The following is a 26,605-nucleotide window of genomic DNA, read 5'->3' as shown; positions in this document are numbered from 1 at the left end:
AGGCATCACAGAGCTTCTCTGAAGTATCTTCTGAGAGTTTGATCTTAAAGGATGGACTTCAACAGACTGAAGGGGTAGCTTACTCATGGGCATTTGCAAAAGCAACAGAGATAAGTGTCTAGCAAAGGGTAAATGATAAAAATATATTAATTTTCTTCCTGGTTTGGGATGAGTGATATGAGAGTGTTGGGAAATGATATAGAAAAGGAGGGTGGGGCTGAATCCTAAAGGGTATGATAAGGCTTTTAAAGGAATTTGGAATTCTTTCCTGGAAATAGTAGAGAGTGACATCATTTTAGAAAGACAGCTTTTTCTGTGGGAATAGGTGTAGGAGTGTATGGGAACTCATTAGAAATATCTAACGCACATATAGGTTGTCAAAAAAAAAAAAGTATACACACACTTTGAATAATTAAAAAGATAGTGTCTATTAAAATACATTTCATTTTCAAAACTGAGCTGTCAGCTGTTAAAGTGTGTATAGATTTGTGGGGGACACCCTGTATATTCATGGCATTTAATTAGTATTTCTCTACCTGATGTAAGTCTAACCCACGTATCTTCTTGTTTCAAAGGCTATTTAATTAGAAAATTCCTATGTTTTAAAGGTAACTTATAATAAATTTGGCTTGAGAAACGTTATGTCCCTAGGCTAACATCTACATTTCTGGTGAAAGCAGGACGATAGCCTCAGTTTATTTTTTTATTTAAAGTATATATATAAAGAGAGCATGTAGTTTACTGCCTCTTAGCTAAACAGGTAGAGAAGAAGAGAAGTACTTGTGAGATGATGCTAGAAATCACTCTGGTTAGGCAACTTCTCAGATGTAATTTTGTAGAGAAGTTGCATCTCAAGGTCTGCTATTCAGACTCCATCCCGCCTGCTAGTTACTTTTAGCCTTGAGCCATCAAATACAGTCAGGCTTATTTTTATTCAATTGTAATGCATTTTCTTTTTATAATAAAAGTAATACAAGTCTATTTTGAGAAAATAGGAAAGTACAGTAAAATTCTGAAGGACGAGGCATTAATAATGCATAATCTGTCATGTAGCAATAAACTCTGTGCATATTTAAGCAAACTTTCTTGTGACTGTTTCTTTGGAAGTGATCATATATACACAGGGAATTGCAGAGGTGTCAGTACAGGGATGTATCAGGTACCTTTCTCCTAGTTTCCCCCAATGGTTACATCTGAAATAATTGCAGTACAATATCAAAGCCAGGAAATTAGCAGAGGTATAGTATGTCCATAGAGTTCCGTGCTGCTTTTATCACAAGTGTAGCATGTATAACCATCACTGCTGTACAGATACAGAACTATTCCATCGTTAAAAATTCTCATTCTACCCCTTTATAGTCACACCGACTCCTTTTCCCCCCACCAGTGCTTGGCAACTACTAATATGGTCTCCATTCCTATAATTTTTGTGATTTCAAAAGTGCTGTATAAGTTGAATTATACAGTATGTGGCCTTTTGAAATTGACTTTTTTGTTTTTAACTCAGCATAATTCCCTTGAGATCCACCCAAGTTGTTGTGCTCATCAATAGTTTATTGACTTTTATTGCTGAGTAGTAATCCATGGTATGGATGTACCAGCTTGTTTAACAATTTACCTATTGAATGGCATTTTTGTTGTTTCCAGTTTTTAGCTGTTACAAATAAAGCTGATAAGAACACTTATGTGCAGGTTTTTGTGTGGATATGTTTTTACTTTTCTGGCATAAATACTCAGGAGTGCAATTGCTAGATAATGTGGTAAGTGTATGATTAGTTTTTAATAAAATGCCAAAATATTTTCCAGCGTGGTTATACCATTTTACAATTTCACCAGCAATGTATGGGATCCAGAATTTCTGCATCCTTTCCAGCATTTGGTGTTGTCACTATTTTTAAATTTTATTTTAGCCATTTTGATAGGTATGTAGTGGTATCTTATTGTGGTCCTAATTTGCATTCCCCTAGTGGCTTGTGATGTGGAATATATTTCAGCTTTATATCCTCTTACACAAAAGGTCTCTTCATGTCTTCTGTCCATTTTCTAATTGGATTATTTGTCTTTTTACTGTTTAGAATTCTTTACATGCTCGAGATACAAGTCCTTTTGTCATATATGTGGTTTGCAAATATTTCCTCCTAGTTTGTTGCTTGTCTTTTCATTCTCTTTACAGGGTCACACATAGACCACAAGTTTTAAATTTTGATGAATCCCAATTTATCAATTTTTTTATGGATTACGCTTTTGGTGTTGTGTCTAAGACTTCACTAAGTCCTAGATCCCCCAAAATTTCTACTGTTTTCTTCTAAAAGTATTCTAGTTTTACATTTCACATTTAAATCTATAATTCAATTTGAGTTAAGTATTGTATTAGGTGTAAAGTTTGGGTTGAAGTTCATTTTTTTCCCTATGGATATTTTTCAGCAGCATTTGTTAAAGAAAATTGTGTTTCCTTCATTGAAATGCTTGTACACCTTTGTATTGAAAAAAAAACAGTTGGCCATACTGTGAGAGTCTATGTCTGGGCTCCTGTTCCTGTTCCATTGATCTATGTAGCTATCACTCTACCAATAATACAAAGTTTTGATTACTAAAGCTTGAAATCAAGTAGAAGGATTCCTCCCACTTTTTTCCCCTAGAATTATTTTAGCTATTCTATTTTCTTTACCTTCCCATATAAATGTCAGAATAATCTTGTCTGCATTTTTTTTTAAAAAAGTATTGCTAGTATTTATAGGAATAGCTTAAATCTGTATATCATTTGGGGGAGAATTCACATCTTTACTATAGTGAGTCTTCCAGTTTATAAACATGGCATATCTCTCTACTTATATGCACCTTAATTTCTCTCATCAGCATTTTCTAATTGACAGCATGTAAGTCCGGCACGTGTTAGATTTGTGCCTAAGTATTTCTTTTTTCCCAGTGATTATAAATTGCATTTGATTTTTAATTTTGGTTTCTGCATATTCATTGCTAAGATAAAAGTACAATTCATTTTATATGTCCATTTTATCTTTTGACCTTGCTGTGAATTCTAGGCGATTTGGGTAGATTGTTTGGGATTTTTCTATGTAAACCTTCATGCTCTTTACAAAACTAAGCAGTTGTGTTTCTTTCTTTCTCATCTATATGCCTTTTATTTCCTTTTGTTGACTTTTCTGTGCTGGCTAGAGCTTCTCTAGTCCTGTGTCAATTTAGAGAGGTGATAATGGACACCTCTATCTTTTTTTTTTTTTCAATCTTTGCCAGAGGATATTTTTTTGGTTGCTTTTTCAGAGAGTGGAAAGGAGAGGAGGAAAAAAAAAAATCCATGTGAGAAGAAACACATAGATTGGCTGCCTCCCACACCACCCCGCCTGGGGCAGGGGACTGAGCCTGCAACCAAGGTACATGCTCTTGGCCGAAATCAAACCAGGACCCTTCAATCCACAGGCCAATGCTCTAACCACTGAGCCAAACCAGCCAGGGATGGACACCTCTATCTTGTTCCCCATCTTAGGAGAGCATTCGGTCTTTCACTATTAGGTATAATGTCTACTGTAGGTTTTTGTAGATATCCTCTATCAAGCTGAGGATATTCTTTTCTATTCCTAGTTATCTGTGTGTGTTTTATGTGTGTATGTGTGTGTGTTTATCAAGAATGGGAGTTGGATTTTGTCAGATGCCCCCCACCATTAATTGATATGCTCATATGATTTTTCTTCTTTATCATGTTTGATGGGTTACATTGTTTGATTAGCAAACTATTTTCAAAATGAGGTAGAGGCTAACTATATTCCCCTCTCCTATTTATTTTCTATCTTTTTTTATTCTAAGTCATATTTCTTTTTTATTTTCTTTTTCCTCTTGATATGAGGCAATCAAAGATCCTGACCTTCCCTGCCTGCTACTTCACTTCTAATTCTCTTTTCTCCACTATTGCTTCCTTCTTTCCATTCTCTCCTCATTCAAGTGTATTGTTAGGAGTGTGGAGTCCAGTCAGTTACCTTCTTCCATCCTTAAAATTGGCTTGAAAATCTCCATCATTACCTCATCCCATCAGAATAAAGTCCAACTCCATCCGCAGAGCATATGAACTCTTTGAAAGCTGATCAGCCTCCTTTCTGTCTACTGGCACCAATTAACCCATTTCACACTGGTTCATGCTCCAGTCAATTCAAACTTGTAGGACATTTCATGCTTCTGTGGAGTTTACATACTGTTCCCTTCCCCTGAAATGACCCAGAGCTCTCATCTTCTCTTCTGGCACCTTCCATTTGCCCAGGCACAACTAGTTATTAAGCATCTGTCTTTTCTTTGAGAGTGTTAATTCTTCAAAGGCAAGGACTAGGTCACATTTATATTTGTGCCCTTAATGACTCTCAGAGTGCCTGGCACAGAGCATTAATAATAAGAGCAGCTAACATTTACTGAGTGCTTACTATGTGTCAGACACTTTCCTAATGCTTTGCATAGGTGTTCTCATTTAATTTTCATAATTGCCCATTAGGGATAAATTATTTTCATCTCCAATTGAAGATGGTGAAACTAAAAGCTAGGGTAGTAAATCCAGGCAGTCTGGCACTGGAACCTTTGTCTTAGCCAGCAGATCATAACATCTATAATTAACAAATATACTAAACCTTTACTAATTGAAATAAGTAAACAAATGAATAAATGAAAAACATCAGGGTAAGTATTTTTTTTAAACATAAAGAGTTTTACAGAAAAGAATTAATGGCTAAATAATATTGAGCTAAGTTACTTCCAGATAATTCTAAGTAACATGGTATCCTAGAGACCATGTATTCAAAAAAATCTGCATAGTCTTTGCCACTTATTACCTGAATGATCTTGTCATTTTCCATAATTATTTAACCCTTATTTTCCCTAAGAATAAAAAGAGAATGGGTTCAACTTCACAAGCTTATTATAAGAATATTTTTAAAAGGACACAGTATGACTCTTGGATATACTCTACCTAATATTTGCTTTCATTTCTCTACTTCATCTCCAGGAGCTCATGTAGTTTCTTCGGACTGTTCTTCTCTCCAGCTCATTTTGGTGGTGCTAATAACTATTTTTTTTTTACCATTTTGTCTACAATTTCATACACTGAATTCATCCTTTCACCTGCTTCACCTAGACCTAAAGTTGTCCCTGCTACTATTGTTTCTGACACAGCTGCCACCCCCTACCCCTTGGTCGCCCTCACTGGGTGTTGTCTGCTTTCCCAGCCACTCAATCCTCCAGGCCCTCCAAAGGTAAAAATCTGGCTGTCAACCAGCAAGCCTAATCTGAAAGTAAACATAAATAAGGACTTAAAAGAATGATTCACTCTGTGTCTCACCTTAGCTTGATTAACTGTCACTAAAATCGAGCTGCTACTGATAGTGACTAGCACAACATCTGGGTCAGGATGCCTTTGTTAGGCAAGCTTTCTCTTTTAACTCTTTAATTACCCTCTCATAGCACACAGCCCAGATACTACTTCCTGTATGTTGTAGCTTTCCTCATAGCGTCCATAGCCATATTTAGTAATCCTCTTTTGAACCACTTTGCCTCTACCTGGCTTACACCCTGAACTATGTCCAGCCTTTTCTTGGAGTGTAATTCTTCTTGTTTCACCTTTCTAATTAAAACATATGTTCTTAAAGGTGGTTTTATTACCTTTGTATCAATAGAGTGCCTTGTGTAGTGCCTTACTGAGTACATAGTTTTTTACAAGTAAATGTGCATTTAAGTGAATGAGCCAAAAAGGGATTTCTTAGAATCTGGCCGAGAATTTGAAGTCCATGACTTGTTTATACACCTCATAAAAAAATCAGAAAGAGCCCATGTGGCTCAGCATCGAGCATCAGCCTAGGATCCAGGAAATCTGGGTTTGATTCCCACTCAGGGCACATGCCCAGGTTGTGGGCTCCATCCCCAGTCAGGGGTATGCAGGAGGCAGCTGATCAATGACCATTCATTCTCTCATCATTGATGTTTCTATCTCTCTCTCCTTCTCCCTTCCTCTCTCTAAAATCAATAAAGATATGTTTTTTAAAAATCAAAAAGATATTCCCTGGCTTGGGTGGCTCAGTTGGTTGGAGGATTCCCAGTCAGGGCACATACCTACGTTGTGGGTTAGATCCCTGGTCTGGGACCGTAGGGGAGGCAGCCGATCTCTCTCTCTCTCTGTCCCTCTCTAAAAAAAATCAATAAACATATCCTTGGGTGAGGATTTAAAAAATCAGAAAGATATGTGAGAGCCATTTCTTTGTCCTGTTGTTCCAGGATAAGAGAGGGAGACCAAATGGTATGCTCTCTGGGATCCCTTAGTCAGCCCTCTAGTAAGAAGCTCTTTCATAGCTCTCAGCAGGGAATTGCACACTTTTTTAGAAGCAGCCAAAATCAAGGTGACTGCAGTGAGCCGGGCCTGATTCATCTGCTTTTCTGTCTCAGTTTAGTACAGAATAGTATAGCCTCAGCTCCAGAGTATACAGGCACTGCAGACAGAGAAGACATCCATCTGCTTACTCTGTATTGCTCAGTGTTGAAGTGGCTTACTTGTCAAAGCCTGTAAGTGCTACAGTGATAGATGTTTTATAAACATATAGCCATCTAGATGATACAGACTAGACATCGTCTTTATTTTTGGAAAAGAAATAAAACCCCTCAGAAGTATGTTGGTCTTTCAAAGCCACCCTTCAGTGAGCATTTAATAAAATGTTGTCTTCCAGGAATAGGGCTATATTAGCATTGCCATAGACTCTATTTATACTGAGCCCAACAAGATGAAAACTTTGGCAAACTAATAAACTCCCACAACCTCAAAGATTATCTTCTTCTGGATAAGCTGAATCATTCTCAACAAGCCAAATCCTCCTTTCTCTCTCACCAACCTTAGTCATATAAACCTAGAAACTTATTAGTACTCAAGAATATAAACCCCTGTCTCTTTTCTATTTCTTGTTCTTTCCCATTCTTACCCGAGGTGAGCTGAATCAATAAATCCTACCTACCACAAGTATGTGGATATGGGTAAAACCCTACACTCGGGAGCAGCCTGTTTAGTCATTCTGGAGGAGCTGGTTTGAGTTGGGGAATATTTTTGTGAAGTTACTGTAGGTAAAGTGATGGAAATCAGTGACAGTGGGATTGGCAGTCAGGGATGCTTGGCAGAGGAACTCTGCTGAAGAAGACTGGAGACCAAGTTCTCTTTCCTGCTACTAAATTAGCCAAGTTCTTATACCACTTTTTACCTTAATTTGTTCTGTCTTTAAAAATGTGATCCATTCTTTCTCTCACTCTACAAACATTTGCTTTTACATTTTTTATTATTTTCAATTTTTCTTCAACTATTACATTCTTCATCAACTGCACAAGTGAAATATCTTCTTACACAAGGTCTGAGATACAGTCGGAATTTTTCATTTATAAAAAAATAGAATTAGAGGCAAAACTATGGAGATAGCAAAAGGATCAGTGGTGGAGGGAATGAACAGGTGGAACCAGAGCATTTTAGGGCAATGAAAATACTCTGTATAATACTATAATGATGGATACATGTCATTATGTATTTGTCCTAATCTGTAGACTGTGTGACAACAAGAGTGAATCCGAATGTAAACCAGGGATTTGGGGTGATTATGGTATATCAATGTAGTTCATCAGTTGTAACTAGTGTGCTATTATGGTGGAGAATGTTGTTAATGGGGGAGGCTGTGCATGTGTGAGGGTGGGGGATATAAATGGGTAACCTCTGTACCTTCCTCTAAATTTTGCTGTGAACCTAAAACTACTCTAAAAGACAGTAATCTAGATGATCTAAACTCAAGCCTTTTTAAACTGGGAACCATATATAACCATCCAGATTACTGTTAAAATCTGTTTAAACAGTCGGGAAACTTTAAAATGCTTTTTAAAAGTCTAGTAGTTATTTGCAGGACACTATGGATACCATTACTTTATTTAACAGGCCTTGTTAATTATTTGCAATTTCTATAGACTTAAAGTGATTTTTAATAAGCAAGGATATCAATTAAAGAACTATGAAAATGAAAAAACAAGTGTGAGATAACTGATAAAAAATATATTCATAGATACCTTAATAAAAGAAGTCCTACATTGAAAGGCAGACTTGAAAGGAAACTCTTGTGTTGCCTTATCTTTTTATTTTTTGTTTGTTTGTTTGTTTCTAGATATTTTATTCTTTTAGATAATGCTGTACATGAAATTGTTTTCTTTTTTTTAATTTATCTTTATTGTTGAAAGCATTACAGGTGTCCCATTTTCCCCCCTAATTGACCCCCTCCACCTCTTATCTTTTTTGTTTCCCTTTCTGTTTTTCTAGCCCCACCTTTCCTTTCTCCCCTCCCCATCATGCCAGCAATCTTGCTGTGCAGGCCTTCACCCTCCCCTAAGTATCTGTTTGACCCCGTTTGTCTTCTAACCCTCTCAGTTCCTCCACAGGTTCGCCGTCTAAAGAGAGTCCATTTGTTTTTAATGGCTTTCTCTTCCAGTCCACACACATACTCCCTACACAAACCCCTACTACAGTCCCTGTTGCCCAGATCCTAATCTTTTAACCTAAGGGCAAGGTTGGGAATCACCAGATGCCCCAGGTCACAGAAAGTCATGGGAAAGGGAAAGAACAAGCTCTGCAGCAGGTTGGCGGGCTGCGTGTTCAGGTGAAGACTGTCGTTTTGTGAGAGGCTGCTGCACAACTCTCAAGATTTGCTGCTGAGTGAAGGGCAGGGCACATTGCACAACAGTTGGCGCTTGTGTAATCTGAGCGGCTGCTCATAAGACCTGGCTCTGAGCTTCAGGACAGGCAGTTTAGACCTTCTTTTAGTTGAAAGCCCTTGAAAAGGAAATATCACCTATTTAGGAAAAGAGGTTAATTCCTCTGAATGATTCTTTAAAAAAAAAATGTTTTTGGAGAAATCTCCAGACCTACTGCACTGGAAAGAAGAAAAATGTCTTTGTATTTGGGAAACTTTAGGTTATCAGCAGAAACTTGGTCCCCTGCTCTGTATGAAGAGCCAGGATTTTTGTCTTTAGATTGGTCAGGACCTTCACTGAAACAGTGACCTTGCAGGGCACTTTGACAGTCATGTTTCACGGCGTCTTCAGATAAGCTAGTGAATTAGTACTGTTATTCCTGGTACCTTCTTTCTCTTTAGTTATTTCTTTCCACTATAAATAACCTGGTAATGTGATTAATGTTTTAATCTCCTTAAAAAATCTTATAGGGAAAAAATTACAAATTACTATTGACTCCTCACTTGAATCCACACTGTATTTTATTCGAGTCATTGTTTCATGGGGTAATTATTATGTATTATTATATCAGAGCTTGTTAGTGGGCCATATGTGAGGCAGTGATCAATAGTTCAATGTCAGCCTTGCAGGGTATATTGAATAAAGTTATTTTTCCATAAGTCAAGGCTGGCCCTGATCCTAATTAGCATTTTCAGTGTTGATTGGAAGTATGGAATAGAGAGTAAGCTTATTAAGTATGCAGATTACTTTATATTGAGTAGGGGTGATTATTGACTAGAACCATACTGTAAGAATTCATAAGGACCTTGACAAATTAAACAAGGTAATTAGAAGTGAGATGAAGTTTAATATGTGACATTTCACTCAGAGGTGGAAAAAACAAACTCAGTGTGTGTATGTGTATCTATAATAGTTTAACATTTGAGGATGAAGGCAGTTTCAGAATGAGTCATCTGTCAGTTATAACTGTGACATGTAGCATTGGTGTTTAAAGAGAAAATGACCCAAGCCACCTAGCAGTGTAAAAGTCGTTCAGGCCTTTCATCAGACTACCATGAACTACTTACAGGGTCCATAAATTATGCAAAAATTGCTATAGGAAAGGAAAATATTGCTCAATTAATAACAATGTAACAAACTGAGTACGAGATCCTGTGAGTAAGCAAGCACTACAGGAATTTAGTGTTTTTAACTCAACAAGGGGAAGACTAATGAATGAAAATGAAAAAGACATGTCTTATTACATAAAGAATCATTGAACTAGATGTAGTGAATCACTATTGTCCATTTCCAGTGAGAACAAAATCAGAGGCTTATGTGAAATAGGAGGGTTTTAGGTTAGACATGAGTGAGAACATCTTGGTTTTAAGTTTTCTGAATCATTAAAATGCCTTAGGAAGAAAAGGTCTGTTTTGGAGGCTGGTTTATGAGCTTTACGTACATAATCGAATTCAGCATTAAGCGATATAACTCTCCGATGTTATGATTTTATTAGGATTCTTCTAGAAATTTGTTGATCCTTAGGGACATTCATGGGCATCATTGGAGTCTATTGGATTATTTGAGTATATAGTGTTAGCATAAATTTTATGATTAGCTGACAGTCAATGGTGACATAATGAAATGTTGGCCATACAAAGTTAGGATACCTCCATATTTGTTCATATTGTCATGGGTAAATAAATATTGCATCTTTTTCACAATATTTAAGAAACAAACTGCATAGGAAAATTACAAAGTAATTGAATTCATAAAATACCAGGCCTTTTGCAATGGAGTTTTGCTTAATTAGTGTACATATCTATATTTTATTAAAGACTACTGTGTTTAACTAATAGGCCATTTAAAATAGAAAAGGGGGTCATAAATGATCATTATTTTGGCAGGTAGAAAAATATAATATCTGCTACATATCAAGATCATGATGTGAGAAAATTAGCCCCTAGTTGATAATGTTGGTCAACAAGTCAGACACGACAATCAGATTCTCAGATGACTATTTTCCTGCATTTGTATAAAACTGTCATTTTGGAGAAAGTTTAACAATCATTTTTATTAATTATGCCTACCAGCAGTAAGAGAACAAAGTGTTTCCATCTTTCTTTGGGTTCTCCAAAATGACCTACCATACCCACATCTGAATCAACTTTTAAATGTGTATGGTACAAGACTTATTGAGTGCATCACTTTGTAAGTTATATAAATGTCTAACCACTATGCTGTACACTTGAAACTAAAATAATATTAAATGTTAACTGTAATTGAAAAAATAATCATTTAAATTTTAAAAAATGTGTATCGGAAGTTTAAGTCTCTCCAAGTGCATGTGAATGTTCCCCTAAGTTGCCCGTGACACCCGTCTTTCTCAAGGGCATCTATTTCATATGAATTTCCAGTATTACCTATGACTGTCCTATCTATGCCACATGGCAGATAGGACGTGGCAGATATATGGCTCTACGAGGGAGAGGGTGCATAAATATTTCTCAGTGAGTCAGGAAAGACTTGAGAGTCATCTTCTGGGCTGCAGTCCTCCAGGCCTAGTCTTCTACCCACATAAGGACAGCGTTTGGAAAGGAGAGGTGTCCTCTTCATGAGTACTGCTACACACTTTTTCCAGATGAAGCACACTTGAAATTGTGATGGATGTTTAAATCATTCTTAAAAATAAAAAATCATATAGGTATTCTAAGGAAGTGCAGAGAACAAAGACCTGGAGCCACATTTTATCTAATTTACTCTGTTGCCCCATATAAAAGCAGGTGTGATGGCAGGTGAAGGAGGAGGGATAGACAGGGGGACTGGAGAAGGCTGCACCACTTAGGCCTTAATTGAGCATCCCACCTGGAGCCAGCCTCATCTGCTGAGTGTCCTCTGTAAATGTTCATTCCTCTTCGGTCTTCATATGGCCCTTCTTATAAAGTACTCTCTCCATCCAGGGGGCCTCCCTCGGGAAATTTTTTGTGTCTCCACAAGTAGAAGAATCCTAGGCCTCTGCCCTGTCTGGTATCATTCAAACTTGTTGGCCTCAGACTTCAGGCATCTGCTGTCTTGTAAAGGACAAACTTCTGGAGCCATTAGAGGAAGGAAAACACAGTCACTTCAGTGCTAGTATAATCTCCCCACTAGAAATAGCTGTGGCTGTGCTCTTCCCAAATTACCTTGCCCTGTAAATTATGCTTTTAGGCTCTACAGTCCAATCTGCTATGAGAAAACCATATTCCTCCTTCCACTAACGTGACTTTGACCTTAATCTTTAAAAATAAGGAACCTAGCATAATTGTGCTAAAGAACGTTTAACTCTTTCCTGGGCCTGCTGTCACTAAATAGTGGCATTCTTATGCACTTAAAATAGCTCTCCCTGAGCTCGTCAGTATGGGCTAAGCCATCTGCAAACAAAATTTTCTTTTGACAACAAGGAGTGTTAGAGTCCTGCTTACCCCATCATTTCCCTTGATACCCTTATATTTCATCAGACCTCCTTTACAAACTTGTACCTGTGGGGTTTAGGGAAACTTCACAGAGGAGATCAAGCTACTAAAATGGAGATTGTGGTTTCCCAAAGAACAAGGGCCATTGGCTATGCTGTAAATAGGAAAATGGTGCTGATTTTGTTGTTTTACACACAGACCATACATATTCTCCTTCTTCTTCTTTATTTGAATACATCAACCTTTGAAAGAAAAAATCCTAAAATTTAATTTTCTGTAATAATTCTCAATATTATGAAAGGTGACTATTCTCTCCGTGTTTGGTGCTTATTTCTTCCTTAACTGCTAAAACCATGATTTATTTTGTATCTTTTAATCATTTCAGTTAGCAGAGTTAGTTGAACAATTTTCATCACCATCTACCTTCTAGCCCTTCAGTCAGAAATCACTCGTCAAGCCAGCCACTGCTTGTCTGCTCTGTCTCCATACCCCTGAGATAAGTATCCCTTTCTGGAAAAGACATTCCACCTGTCCCCGGTCCTATGTCTAATAGAGTCATGGACTATAACCTCAGCTTTTCCAAATACTTTGCTTTAGCACTATTTGTTTGGGATTTTTAATTTGCCTTGCCTCTGAATTTATTTTATGTAACTGGCAAAATGTTTTCACTGGAAATCTGATAAAGCTATTGCGCCTTATTTTGTTACAAATAAAATTTCCAAAAATCCCTTTTAAAATATGTTTTTGTTTTCTTCATTAACTATAAAATACTCATGGCCACGATTAGCCATCCACAGAATGTCTGGTAATACATACTTAAGTCCCATTTTTATGCAATGCTAGCTTAATGGGAATGCAGGTTTTCCAAAACAAAAGTGTATTTCTAGTAAGGAAGAGTAGCCAGAACAAGTGAACCTCATTGGTTGTTGATATTTTCCAGACTCTGGGCTAGGTTCTGAGTTTCAAAGATGAATAAAATAATAATTATTATTATGAGAATCAGCAGCATATCCTCTAATTAGGTATATAAAGAAGTAAAATTTCATTCTAAGAAGTAGAAGAACACTGTAGAGGCGGTGGAGTTTGACCTCGAGGGGAAAGAATTCCCCAAGTAGGTAAGGAAACATGCTGAGAAAACACCCACTAAGACATGTTGTTGTGAAGAAGGAAGGAATGATGAACCAGTCTGTTTGCCTTGTAATGTGAATATGAATGAGGCAAAGGGTTGTTTCCGAGAAAGGAAAAAAAAATAGGCCAAATTTTTGAAGGATCTCAAATGCTAGGGAGCTTAATCTCTTTTATAAAGGCAGTGCAGTATAGAGGAACTATTTCAGTAAGGCAGAGACAGGATCAGATTTGCATATCAGAAAGAACATTTTAGCTGTGGTGCTGGGAGGATGGGTTAGAGGTGGGTGAGAACACAGAGAGGGAAAGGGCTTTGAAATAATTTTCTAGGTAGAAATTATGAGGGCATTGGCAATGGAAAAGCAAAGGTAATGACAGATTTGCAACATGGAAAAATGTACAGAGCTTGATGAGAGATTAGAAGGGGGAGAGGTGGTTAGAAAGGCCATTGGAAAGGAAGAGGGGTTACCTGAGAATGAATCTAATTGGTGGGAAAATAAGGAGATGGCAATTCCAGAAACCACAGAGAATAAAGTAATAGTAATGACAGTAATAAAACAAAGAGAATAAAGTAATAGTAATAATAATCATAAATTTAATGAGTACACTACCAGTAATTGAGCACTTACAGAGAGCCAAGTACTAAGCTAAGTGTCTTATGTGCAATAGCTACTTCAAACATCCAGAAGAAACCTTATTTAAAAAATTATTGTTTTCTCCTGTTTCAGAGGGAAAGAACTTGCAATTTGGAGAAGTTTAAATAATTTGTCCAAGGATCGAAACTCAAATCCTTGTTTCAAAACCCATGGTTTTAGAAACGAAGCCATTGCCCGGTGCGCAGCTGTGGGCAGTGCCTCGCGGTGTCAGGCCTACCTTACCTGACAGCCTCATTTCCCAACAGTTTAGCATACCTCTTGGGTCTCAGTAACTCTGGTTCTCACTCTCTGTCATATTAGTTGTTCTTTTAAGTTTTAAATTGCGGAGCACTTTCCCTTATGCTGTAAAACCTGCCTCTGTGCTATACCTACAACAGCTCTCAGCTGCTGCAACTAATGAACACACTGGGCACCAGGCAGGCTTTTTATGTGGTTGCAAAAGGACTTTGAGCTACAACAATATGTGTCCTTTGACAGGTACTGAAATCAGTATCCAGAGGAGGAAACTGAGGAGAGAGTGTGAGGGGAAAATCCTGACCTCAGTTGGAGTAAAGAAAGGAAGGGAGGGAGGAAGGAAGGAAGGAAGGAAGGGAAAAGAGAGATTTATGAAAGTTATTTTAAAGTTTATATTGGTAAGATTTATTCTCTTGTTAAAGCAAAATAGGTAAAAATATGAGTGAAAGTTCGCTGAAGAAGGGATATGCATTAGATTTTTAACTAGTCGACAATTTTAGAAATGTATTTTTATCAACACATTCATTATAACGTAATTTCATTAACACAAAGTCGTATACATGTCCCAAAGAGTTTGCTATGAAGAAAGTTATAATCGTTTAGTATCATATATCTATACAATCTTGTACTTGGAAAGAAAATGAGACATTAGGTTGGCTTCAATTCATGAATCACCCTTAAACAATTTTATAAGGGGTCATCCAACACACACACACACACACACACACACACACACACACACACACATAGAAATCATTACATAGGGCATTATAAGGAGGGGATTTATTATAATAATAACCTTCATGTAAAGACAATAGGCCACTTCATCAAATACTGATGTGACAGGTCCTCTCAGCATCACTCTTGTCCTCTCCATTTATAGATGAGGGAAGTAAGGTTAACAGGGGTACCTAACATCACACGGTCACACATAATAGACCTTCTTGACTTTAAGGTGCACCCAATGTCATTACATTCCCCATATGAGTTAAATCATATGGTACTTGTCATTCTCTACAAACTGAACTAACAAGCAAAAAAGAAACAGATTCATAAATAGAAAGCAGGCCGGCAGCTCTGGTAGGAGAGGTGTTGGTGGGGGCAGAGGAACTGAGCAAAAAAGAAAAAAAGAGAGAGAAAACTCATGGACACCAACAACAGTGTGGTAATTGTGGGAAGGGGGGGAAGGGGGGAGAGGGGGAGACGGTAAAAGGAGTAAATGGTGATGGGAAAAAATAAAATAAAGAGGGGAAAAAAGAAAAAAAATTTTTAAATGTACCAATGCCAAAGCTATTGATATCAGGTATATCTAATATCAGACTATCATATGTATGAAAATTAATTTTCAGTGCTTGAAGGGTTTTAAATAGAAAGAGTTTCTCATGGAAAGAGTTTGAAATCAGTTTAGGTCCACTCAAATTTCTAAAATTTACTCTCACAGAAGTGCCCTAAATTACACAGTATCTCAGTATATGTAATGTTCACACAAATATCACCTATCAACTCTCAGTATTGTTTAGTACTAGGGCTGCTAGTCATATCGGACACCACTATGAGGAATAAAAGAAGAATTTCAGTAAGATGAGAAAAAGAAGCTGATTAGAGTGGCAAAGCATTTGCTTTCATTTAGCCTTCATACTTATTAATTATTTTAGAATTATTTTGCATTTTAAAACAATGATTTGGCATGTCTAGATAATATACACTCAGATGTTGACCTTCAGATACAATTTCTGAGGATTACCACTTCTAGAATAACCTATTAGATTTCTTTAAGGGGATCATAAGGCCATAGCATTTCTGCTGATCTTGCTCTAAAATCTTATTAACATGAAAATGCAAAATGACCACTTAAAATAAGCACTCCTTTTTTGTGTTGAGCTCCTAAAACAGCCTTTTTTTTCTGTAATGAGCTATTGGAGCTCACTTCACTTTGCTTCATTTTATATTTGTCACCTTTGTTGCTATCTTGGTGTACTATAATGAAATGACACTGAATCAGACAAGCTATAATTTTTTTTGCAAGCATATCTCAAGGCAGATTTGTAAGCTGACTTGATATCAGAAATGAAGCTAGAGGGAACATGCCTTTGTTCTAAGTTACAAAATGCCCTGTTATTCTAAATTTGAAGTATGTTGAAAATAAACTGCCTTTTTCTGGAGTAAGGGACTTCACACAGGCAATATGTAAAGATATTCCTTTAAAAATTTTATTGTGTACAAAACAGTTTTACCAACTAAACTCTTTGTATTATAAAAGTATTATACATTAAAGTTGTAAATCTATTATTTAAGGTGATGCTATGTTATAGAAACCTGATTATATTAAAGATTCCAACATTTGATTTCAATTTTTTTTCATGGAAAGCTAAGAGGTGTTATTTAACAGTATTTTACTAGTATGACTACTTGGACAAACCAGTTATACATTTAAACATTGACATAAAAAATGTTTACTCCTCCTAACCCAGTCGGTGTGGCTTTGTGGTTGAACACCTACCCATGAACCAAGAGGTCACAGGTTTGATTCCTGGTCAGGGCACATGCCCAGGTTGTGGGCTCGATCCCCAGTATGGGACGTGCAGGAGGCAGCTGATGCAGATTCCTTTGTCATCAGTGTTTCTATATCTTTATCGCTCTCCCTTCCTCTCTCTCTAAAATCAATTTTTTAAAAAATATTTAAAAAAATTTTTCCCCCTAGACTGTGATCTCAGCATCATCATATGAAGCCTGAGGGTTATAATCAATCATGATTGCTGGAACCCCTAAGCAACCACTAGCCAGTCCTATCCTGGGAAGGTTTCCTGGGAGGGTTTATGGTGTGTTTGTTTTTATTTATTTATTTTAGAGAAAGGAAGAGAGAGAGACAGAGAGATTTGTTGTTCCACTTGCTTATGCATTCAGTTGTTGGGTCTTGTATTTGCCCTGACTGGGGATGGAACTGACTGGGGATGGAACCCTGCAGCCTTGAGCTATCAGGAGGATGCTCTAACCAACTGAGCTGCCTAACCAGCGCTATCCCAGGAGGGCTTCTTACAAACCCTAACATGGCCTTCTCCAGCCATAGACCTTCAGGTTCTAGAAGGTGCAAGCTCTGTATATCTACCTAACCTAACCCTTGTATTTATAGAAATTGAACAAATGAGACCTACTATTATAACCTGTATGAATATGTTTCATTTCTTTCCCCTGTATGACCAGTGTAGAATATCTCCCACTACACTGGTGAAAAATATTTTTAAATGTTAACATTTTGAATATAGTTTTACTCCTATTACTTGAAACAGTAGTAAATAAGATGTAAATTGTTCTTTTGAAACAAAATTCTTATTGCTACACAATTACCAACATAATTATGGTATGTCCCAGGAGCAAGTGCCTTATTACTCTCAGGTTGTACCCTAGCTACATGTAGCTCACTTATATTTCTGCTTTTGCCCTCAATTGTTCATTTGTACTGTGACTTTATCTTTTTTAAATGGTAGAATAATATCAATAGTTATAGATTAGTCTAGAAAATTAGTCCCTTCAAAAAGCAATTTTTAAAAATGCACTGTTTTATGAAGAAAAATGTGGAATCATAAGGAGTTGTCATGGTAGTTTCATAGAGTAAATGATATACATCAACAACATAAAAAGAACAATAAAATACAGATTAAATTTTGCTAAAATTTACTATTATAGATTGGTATAAATACTTCTCTAACAAACACAGCCCACAATTTATTGTTCTCAACACAATTTGTACATGATGGAAGCTGGTGACCTGTAAGAGTATTTCCAATACCCTTGCCCAATGTTGGTTGTTGTTGGTTGCAAAGACCCCCCGGAAATCATTAGCAGACTCCATCTAGAAGCAGACCAAAAGGTCAGAGGTATACATAACATGAGATCCATGGGTCATAGTTAGAGAGCTGTGGGTATTTATTCTTGTTCAAAATATGGTCCAGTGTTTCAAAGCATCTGCCCTATTCTCAGAGGTTAGTGAGTCTGAAGTGTGCCAGCATCTAATTTTGAACAGCATGCCAAAGACACATGTTTGTCCTTAAATGTCAGTCATTAGAGTTGAGCACCTACACAAATTCAATGAATTCCAGTGGAGTGGTAATTGGTTCTCTAAGAAAGTATAGAGTGGCTCAGAAACTCAAATGTAAGGAAACTGACCACCAATTTAAAGATAACTCAGGAAAAATAGATACCATCTGTAACTCAAAGAATAATTTAAAAATCTTGGAGCATTATTCTGTAAAAGAGAAAGCTAAAAACATGTTTAGCTTTCCAGAAGCATGGAGTTTATTCCATTTGAATGCAAATAGAAGTTTCCCTCTCTCTCTCTCTCTCTCTCTCTCTCTCACACACACACACACACACACTCAGACACCTGAAAAAAATAATATAGCAAAAGAAATATAGAAATAAGAGTCAGAATCTTGCAGTAGAAGTAACATGGCCTTTGGAACCAGTCAGGTCTACATTTGAATCCTCTGTCTCTCACATGGGTAAAATAGTTCTGAACATGAGGCATTGGTGTGAGGATAATATATGTTAATTGCCCGGGGTATATGTAGTAACCACTCAATAATGACTATCATATAAACTAATTTTTCCTTACACACTTCACCTTAAAACGTATTGTTTCTACAAAGTGTAATTATTTTATAAAAATATTTAAGTCTTGCTATCTTTAGGAATATAGGCTTAAGACTTATAATATATTGATTTTTAAAAGTAAAAATAAATAAAAATAAACCTAAATGATTATATGATTATCTGACAATCTAATTTAGTGTGTGTTTGCTTTGATGGGATTGCTAGATTTTATTTTATTTTTTTGTAGTGTAGGTTCACATAAAACCATTACCTTACCACTAGAAATTTTCACCTTTCCTTCAGTAGTAATTTTATTTTCTCATGATTTGCATAGTGCCATACATTCCAACAGAAATTCTTCTTATGTAATGCATCTTAATTTTAAGAAACAATAAAATAAGAAGAGCAATTTGACATCTGCATTTACATATATTGCTCTTTGCTTCCTTTAACTTACTTCCTTTTGGAAATACTCAGTCCTCTTTCTTGTGTCTCTTTTCTCCCCTAATAATTAAGGTCTCTCCAGGACCTTTCCAAGCAGACAGAAATCCCTTACGGCACGGTCCTGGACTCTGCAGTCTACGAGCATGTTCGCATGAAGGGGCTGAATCCTTTCGAGAGGGACAGCATGTATTCCCAAATGTGGCGCATGATCAACCGAAGCAACGGATCCGAGAACAACGTGCTCGAGTCCCAAGCAGGCATTCAGAAGGTACTGGCCACAGTCTTTCATTCATAGTCTACCCTTTTGGGTCTCATATTAGAATTGTTAAGATGGGTTTCTTTCTTTTTTTAAAATTTTAACTTTAACATAGTTTTCAGTTACATTATACCTTCTGCTGGTGTAAAGAAGGTTTTGATGTGACAGTGCACCAGTAGAGGGAATTCAGACCCTCTGTAGTGTGTGTGTCTAAAGCAGCAGTGTCAACCGGTGTGCCTGAAGAATTTTTAAAATATGCCCTACCTGACTATTTAGTCAGGGGCACTGACCTCTTTTCCCTTAGATTGTCAAATAAAAATGGACAACAGACAACACAATGGAATGAATCAAAATTATACCTTTTTTTTGTCAGATCAGCAAAAAATATAACATGTATTTTGGTGTGCCACAGAATTTTGTAATTAGTTTATGTGTGCCATGAGACGAAAAGGTTGAAAATCGCTGGTCTAAAGGATCCATTTCCAATGGCAATCCAAAGCTGGAAAACATGAGCTGGCATTTTGTTTAGAACAGGCTCAGAGACTTATACATAGGAAGACTGAAAAAGTTTTTACAAATCCTATTCCAAATACCATTCAGATTATTCAGTCTTTTCAAATGACTAAGAGTATTTTCTTTCCTGCATTTGTTTTTAGATGAAAACCTTGTCTTTACTTATGATTATGTGAAGCTATCTGTATGCAAAAGTTAATCTTGTCAACAAAGTTCCTCCAAATGTCTATTTCTATTTCCAAAAGTGAAAACATTTACATCTCATTTTTATATAGCTATCATTTAGAAGTTATTTTACCAAAAAGGTAAGTAGTCCTTTGTGTTAAAAACACAATGGTTTTTATTCTGGGCTGTGGTTTACAAACATTTACACAAAAGTAATGCTTTCTTTCTCAGGCCCCGTCAACCTCCAAGAGAGAACTGAATGATTTTTGCTTAAAATTGTGTCACTGGCTAGCACAGTAAAAATCACAGTGGTTGATATTTAATAAATAATTAGGGGATGAATAAATGAATGAGTGAGTGAATGAATGAATGAATGTTGCTAACAGCTGCAAGGGGTGGTATACACTTTTTCTCTGTAACCTTGCGCAGCAGAATAATTTGGACCAATGTCTGAGTTCCTTCTTCAAAATCAAACTCAATAACTCTATGTCGGAGAATGTTTTGACGACTATAAATATTCTGCCACAGGTTCTAGCATTATTCTGTGCCTTTTCATATGATGTTATTTATCTGCTACTGCTGTGGTCCCCTATTTATCTGCTACTGCTATGGTCCCCTAGATTCAGCTTAGTAATTTTGCAGTCACTACATTGATATTATTTTAAAAACTGATGATGCCGACATAAACATCTCATGGTGATGAGGAATTCCAGCTCATGGTTTTTGTCATTACTTTAAAAAATAATATATGTAGAAGCATCAATAAATAATAGGATGACTGGAGCCATAAACTCATAAGGTGATCCTAAAGATTACCTGAGAAAATGCATATCTGAGGGATTTGTAACTACAAAACATTATTATTTAATATTCTTAAGGTTCACTTAAAACTGTGATATAATAAAAAAGGTAATGCAATAAAAGAAGTAAAAACAGTTTCTGTCTCCTGATAGTCTGCTGATAAAGAGGACTTATGAGTTTAAACTGCAAATCAAATATCTCAGTATTTATTACACCACATTTATTCAGTTTTTTGATTTACTAGAATTTCCTTATGTATTCATAATGGAAAATATCAAAGTGAAATTTGCTTCTGGTATATATTTCTTTCAACCAAAAGCACAGACAGATGACAATCGATTCGACAGAGAATAGGTAGTAATAATAAAATGTATTTTGGTTTAGTTTGCAAGGTCTTGGCCAGCTTCTACAAAAACAAAACCAACCAACCAACCAACAATAACCTTCTCACCCACTAAAGCTCACGGGGAGTTCGTGAGATTGAGAACACGTGAAGTGTGGTTGTGGATTCTTCCTGGAGCAACTACCCTTGTGCATCTCACATAGCAGCCTCCTCCCCTCTGTCACTGACTTCTAATTTGTGCAGGCAGAAGGGACCTCAGAGGTCAATATTCCACAAAAGACCAAACTTCTTCTACAGTATCTCTGACAGGAATTTATATAAACAGTATACAGTAACTGCCTTCCAGGAAAGCCTGCCTCCGTGTGAAAAACAATCCTCACAATCTAATTATAACTTTATAGATCCAATTAATGTCTCAGCTTCTGCCTATTCTTAATTGTGCTACTAGTCTCATTACATTTCTAAGATTTGTAGGTAGATCCTGATCCCTTCTAATATCTTCATTCTGCTTTTACTGAACAAACCTATATAAGTGAGGATTTAGTAAATGAGTTCTGATCAGCTATTCTTGGGAGACATTCACCTAAACCAAACTAGCCTAATTAAACTGAAAAAAACTTTTGACGTTTTGCATAAATAGAAAAAGTGGGATTTGAGAAACATAACTGAATTTTTAATGCATATATTCAACAATTTCTTATTGAGCACCCGCTATGTGTCAGGCAGTATTTCAGTCACTGGAGTGAACATAAATGAAAACAAAATGCCTTCGTGGAGTTTACATTCTAGTGGAGGAAGCAGACAGTAAACAAGATAAATAAAGTATGTTGTATTTCAGCAGTGATAAGTGTTAAGGAGAAAAACAGAGTAGGAGAGGGAGAGGGGGACACGGAGAAGATGACCTGCTTTGTTACATCAGATGTCCAGGGAAGTCTTCACTAAGCAAGTGACACTGGAACAAAGACTTGAAGCAGGTGGGGAAGAGAGGGAGTGAGGGACAGTGGTGGAGAGAGGGAGAGGGAGGGGGAGAGGGAGGGAGGGAGGGAGGGAGGGAGGGAGGGAGGGAGGGAGGGAGGGAGGGAGAGATACCTGGGTGAAGTTGAAGTGTTTCCAGACAGAGGGGTCAGCCAATGAAAAGGTCCTAGGTGGGTGCATTCCTGGACATTCTAACTATGAGAGACAACAGTGTATCTCCAGAAATTAGTGATAGTATCAGAAGTGTAACAAGGTCAGAGAGGTAGAGGGACAGGTGGGATGGTAGGGAGAAGGCAAATCACATAGGATCTTGCTACAGTGTAATCCTGGGAACTAGCTGCATCAGCATCACCTGAGGGCTTGTTAGAAATGCAGACTCTTAGGCCCCATCTCACCTTTTCTGAATGTGAATTTTATTCTCACAAGACTCCCAGGTAATTCCTAAGCATGCTAAACTGAAGTCTGAGAAGTGCTAATGTAGCGCTGTGTGGAACATTTTTAAGTGGGCTTTTACTTTGTGTAGGACATGAAACTTAGGAGGTGTTGAACAGAAGAGTTACATGATCTAACTAATATTTTGGTAAATCATATCTGCTGCATTGAGAAAAACCGAAGGTGTCAGTGTGGAACCTGGAAACCAGTTAAGAGGCCATGGTGGTGACTCAGCAATTCTGAAATTACACCATCGAAAATCAATCCTTGTTAAAACCCACATACGTCTTGGAAAACTATAACTTTAAAATTCCATTGGCTTAGCACATTGATGGAAATTCAGTCTATCAGATTATTTTAGGAGGAACTGGGACCTGAGACAGGTAATTTCTGAGAACAAATAGAGAAATTCTAGGTCGCAGGTAAGGATCTGACCAGGAATGATGGATCTGTGTATAGCACTGAAATAGAGAAGTCTCTGGTTATTAAGAGGGCAATATTTATTTCCTGATAACCTATTATAATTCGAATGGTAAAGAACAAATTATTCCAGAACCACAGCAATAAAGACTACCAGGGAAGAAAAGCAGGAGTGGTAGGATTAGAACGCCTGTCCTAGGCAGAGAATCCCAATGGTGAGTAAATAATACCTCAGACTACGTAGTTAATTAGGGGTGTGAACTCTGAGGGATACTATGGCAACAGGGAAGCCGGTGGTGATGCTGGCAGCAGCCTTATTCAATCAGAAAGATCAATTTGCAACACCGGTAATCTCAAGTCCCAGAGCGGTATGGGGAAAGGAGAACTTACACGGTTCAGATGGTGCATGAAGGCTCCAGCCAAGCTCCTGGGCTTCAGGACCCACCTCTAATCCTAGCTGGAAAACTAAAGAATAGAAATGAAAGCCAAGATGAAAGACTGGTCATATTAAATAGGCCAGTGTCCAAGATTGTGGAGGATTTTGGCAGAAAGGCAGACTTCAGACCCTATGCAAGGTAAGCTGACTCTTTTTATTCATCTCTGGCTGAAACACTGGGTAGATTGAACTTACTTATTCAACACGTGTCCAGTGAGCAGCTATTATTTACCAGGCACAGTTCTAGGCTTTGAGAGGCACACGGAGCAAGCAAAGTTCCTGCCCAAATGGATAATGTAGTGAAGAGAAAACAACCTCATACCTGTGTGCTATAGAGAAAAAATGAAAGGGTAAGGGAAGAAAGCAGAAGCAAAAAGAGGGATGTTGCCATTATATATTGGGTGGTCTCAAAGGCATCTCTGAGAAAGTGATGTTTGAATAAAGACCTGAAAGAGGACAGGGTATGAGCCATGAAAATAGTGGGAGAGAGGAGGGATAGGAGGTGCTCCAGTCCAAAGGAACACTCATTGCAAAATTCCTAGGGGAGAAGCTAGCTTGGCATGATAGAGAGGAATGTGAAGAAGACCAATGTCACTGGAGCAGATGCACAGAAAGGGGGTGTGGGAGGTGGTTAGGACAGAGGAGTAAGAGATATCACAGTGGGAGTAAGACAAAATTAAAAACGTGTGGACCCCACTAAGGTTCCAGTTGTATCTTGTTTGAGGAATAGAAAGCATCTGAAAATCTTAAATTCCTTCAGGTGATTCACAATAAAAGTTAAGCATCATTGATATAATATTTTGTGAGCCATTTAAATGACTTTGGCTTTTACTCTGAGAAGGGAAACCAAGGGAGGGTTGTGAACAGAAGAGTGGCATGTTCTATATATTTTTTAAAGGTCCACTATAGGTGTTGGGGGGGGGGCACGCAGAGTCAAGACTGGAAGCAGGGAGACCAGTGAGAGGGCCACTGCTATAATCCAAGTGAGACAATGGTGGGTGGACCAGAGCGGTTATGGTGCAATTGATGAGAAGTAATTGAATTTGAATATATTTTGAAGGTAGTTCTGACAAGATTTTCTACAATATTGCATGTGAGGTATGAAAAAGAGCAATTAAAGATGAATCCAATGTCTTTGGCTTAGGTAGTTAGAAGAATGAAGTTGCCATTTTTTTTTTAAGTTAATATATCTTTCTTTCATAAGAGACTAAAATAAGGAAACATACAAAGAAAAATGCTTAGTATTAGAAGCTCTAGAATGCAATTCTTCACTGAGGAAAGAAACTCCACGGACTAATCCACCATGGTCATAAAAATACACATTTACATAAATGGAGTTTACAATCCAATCATGCATAAATCTAGAAAATAGATCAATAACTTAAATTAATTGTTTTTAAACAGTCATAAAAAATCCTTCTCTAAAAATAATTATGAATAACAAAGCCCAGTGAAGTCTAGTATAACCACTAAAAATTATTAACATCCAAAAAATGAGTTTTTGAAAGCAAGTCATAAGAAGTTGCCTTTTTTTTTTGAGATTGAGAAAACTATGGGAAGAGCAGAAGCCAAATGAAAATTTGCTTTTGTCATGATGGTTAATATGGAATGCTTATTAATTATCCAGGCAAAGATGCCAAGAAAACTGCTGCATATATGAGTTGGGTGTTTGGGAGAGAGCTCTAGATGAGATAAATATTTTGGAATTATTAGCAAAGAGTTTGTATTTAAAGTCATAAGACTGGGTGATATCACCAAGGGTGAGTGTATATCTAGGAAAGAAAGATAGCTAAAGACTACTCCTTGGGACAATTTAATATTTCGAGGAGGGAGAGATAAAAAGGGTATAACAGAGTCAGTAAAGGCAGGCAAAAAAACAAAAGTGGTTGTTTAGAAGCCAAATGAGACAAAATGTTTAAAGGAATTTCACATGATCAACTATCTGTCAGTTGATGCTCACGAATCAAGCAGGATAAAGGCTGAGAATTAATGATTTATTTGAGAGCCAGCACTGGAGACCTTGATCAGAGTAGATCTGGTAGAGTGAAAGGAGAAGAAATTGAAGTCAGATTGGATAGAACAAAGAATGAGAAGAGAGGCGGTGGAGGTTATGAGAATAGGCACTTTTTATAGAAGCTTCGCTAAAAGGAAATGATGAGTAACAGGAGGTATTCCTGGAGTGAGATGTGAGGTTTGAGGAAATTTTTTTTATGAAACTAGATATATACAGTGTCTCTATATTGATAGGATGGAAAACTCATGATGCAGGAAAGAGGTAGAACTGCTGGAGAACTGTGTTTGAGCAGGTGACAAGTAATGGCATCTAGTGCACAAATGGAGTTTAGACTTAAAAGCACAATCCATCCATAGTAAGAGCACGAAGGTAGAGCATATGGATGTACAGGCAGATAGTTTGGAAGATACAGTGGTGGAGCAAGTGGAAGTTCATTTTTGACTGTATTTCCTAAAAGAAACAAAAACCAAGGCCATCACCAAAGTATAAGCAGCAGGATAGAAACTGTGGGGATTTGAAGATAGAGAAAATAGGAATGATTGTTCTGGAGAATGGGAAGGACAGTAAACAAGTGAAATATAACTGGATTCCTAGAAAAGACTAGAGGCCCTCTTGCAGTAGTGGTCATGGCTGTAAATTGGGACCCATCAGCATGATTGTGAGTTTTCTCCAGCCATCTTCAGCTTCCTGAATGTAAATATGGAGTCGACAGAGAGTAGATTTCACCAGAATTGGTGTTTGTTAGATAAACATGGTAGAAGACAATGGAATGAGGAAGTTGAAAGTGAATGCAAAGAATTTGTTGTTATCATGAATCATGGAATCTGAGCTGTATAGGAGGAAAGTGATGACATGAGGAGATTGAGAATGTCATGAGCAGTGAACTGTAGGTCTGGATGGAACTGAAGAATTGGAGTCATGAACCAGAAGGGCAAGGACAGAATTGGAAATAATATGAAGCTGGTTCGGTGATGACACTTTTGAAATTGAGATGATAAAGAGAGTGCTGGTAGTGGAAA

General features: G+C 37.2%; 1 protein-coding gene across 2 annotated transcripts in view; it reads left to right on the top strand.

Moving 5' to 3' along the window:
- The window catches only part of GRID2 (glutamate ionotropic receptor delta type subunit 2), a 1,226,675-nt gene that overhangs the window by 974,903 nt on the left and 225,167 nt on the right, over positions 1–26,605 (top strand). For both annotated transcript variants that reach the window (XM_087826562.1, XM_087826560.1), the window contains exon 13: positions 19,304–19,499. In XM_087826562.1, coding sequence (XP_087682688.1) covers positions 19,304–19,499 — 196 coding nt within the window. The remainder of the gene's footprint in view (positions 1–19,303; positions 19,500–26,605) is intronic.

Source organism: Miniopterus natalensis, chromosome 1 (assembly GCF_054644295.1).
Source record: "Miniopterus natalensis isolate mMinNat1 chromosome 1, mMinNat1.hap1, whole genome shotgun sequence".
Classification (NCBI taxonomy): domain Eukaryota; kingdom Metazoa; phylum Chordata; class Mammalia; order Chiroptera; family Miniopteridae; genus Miniopterus; species Miniopterus natalensis.
This window is presented reverse-complemented; position numbering and strand designations above follow the sequence as displayed.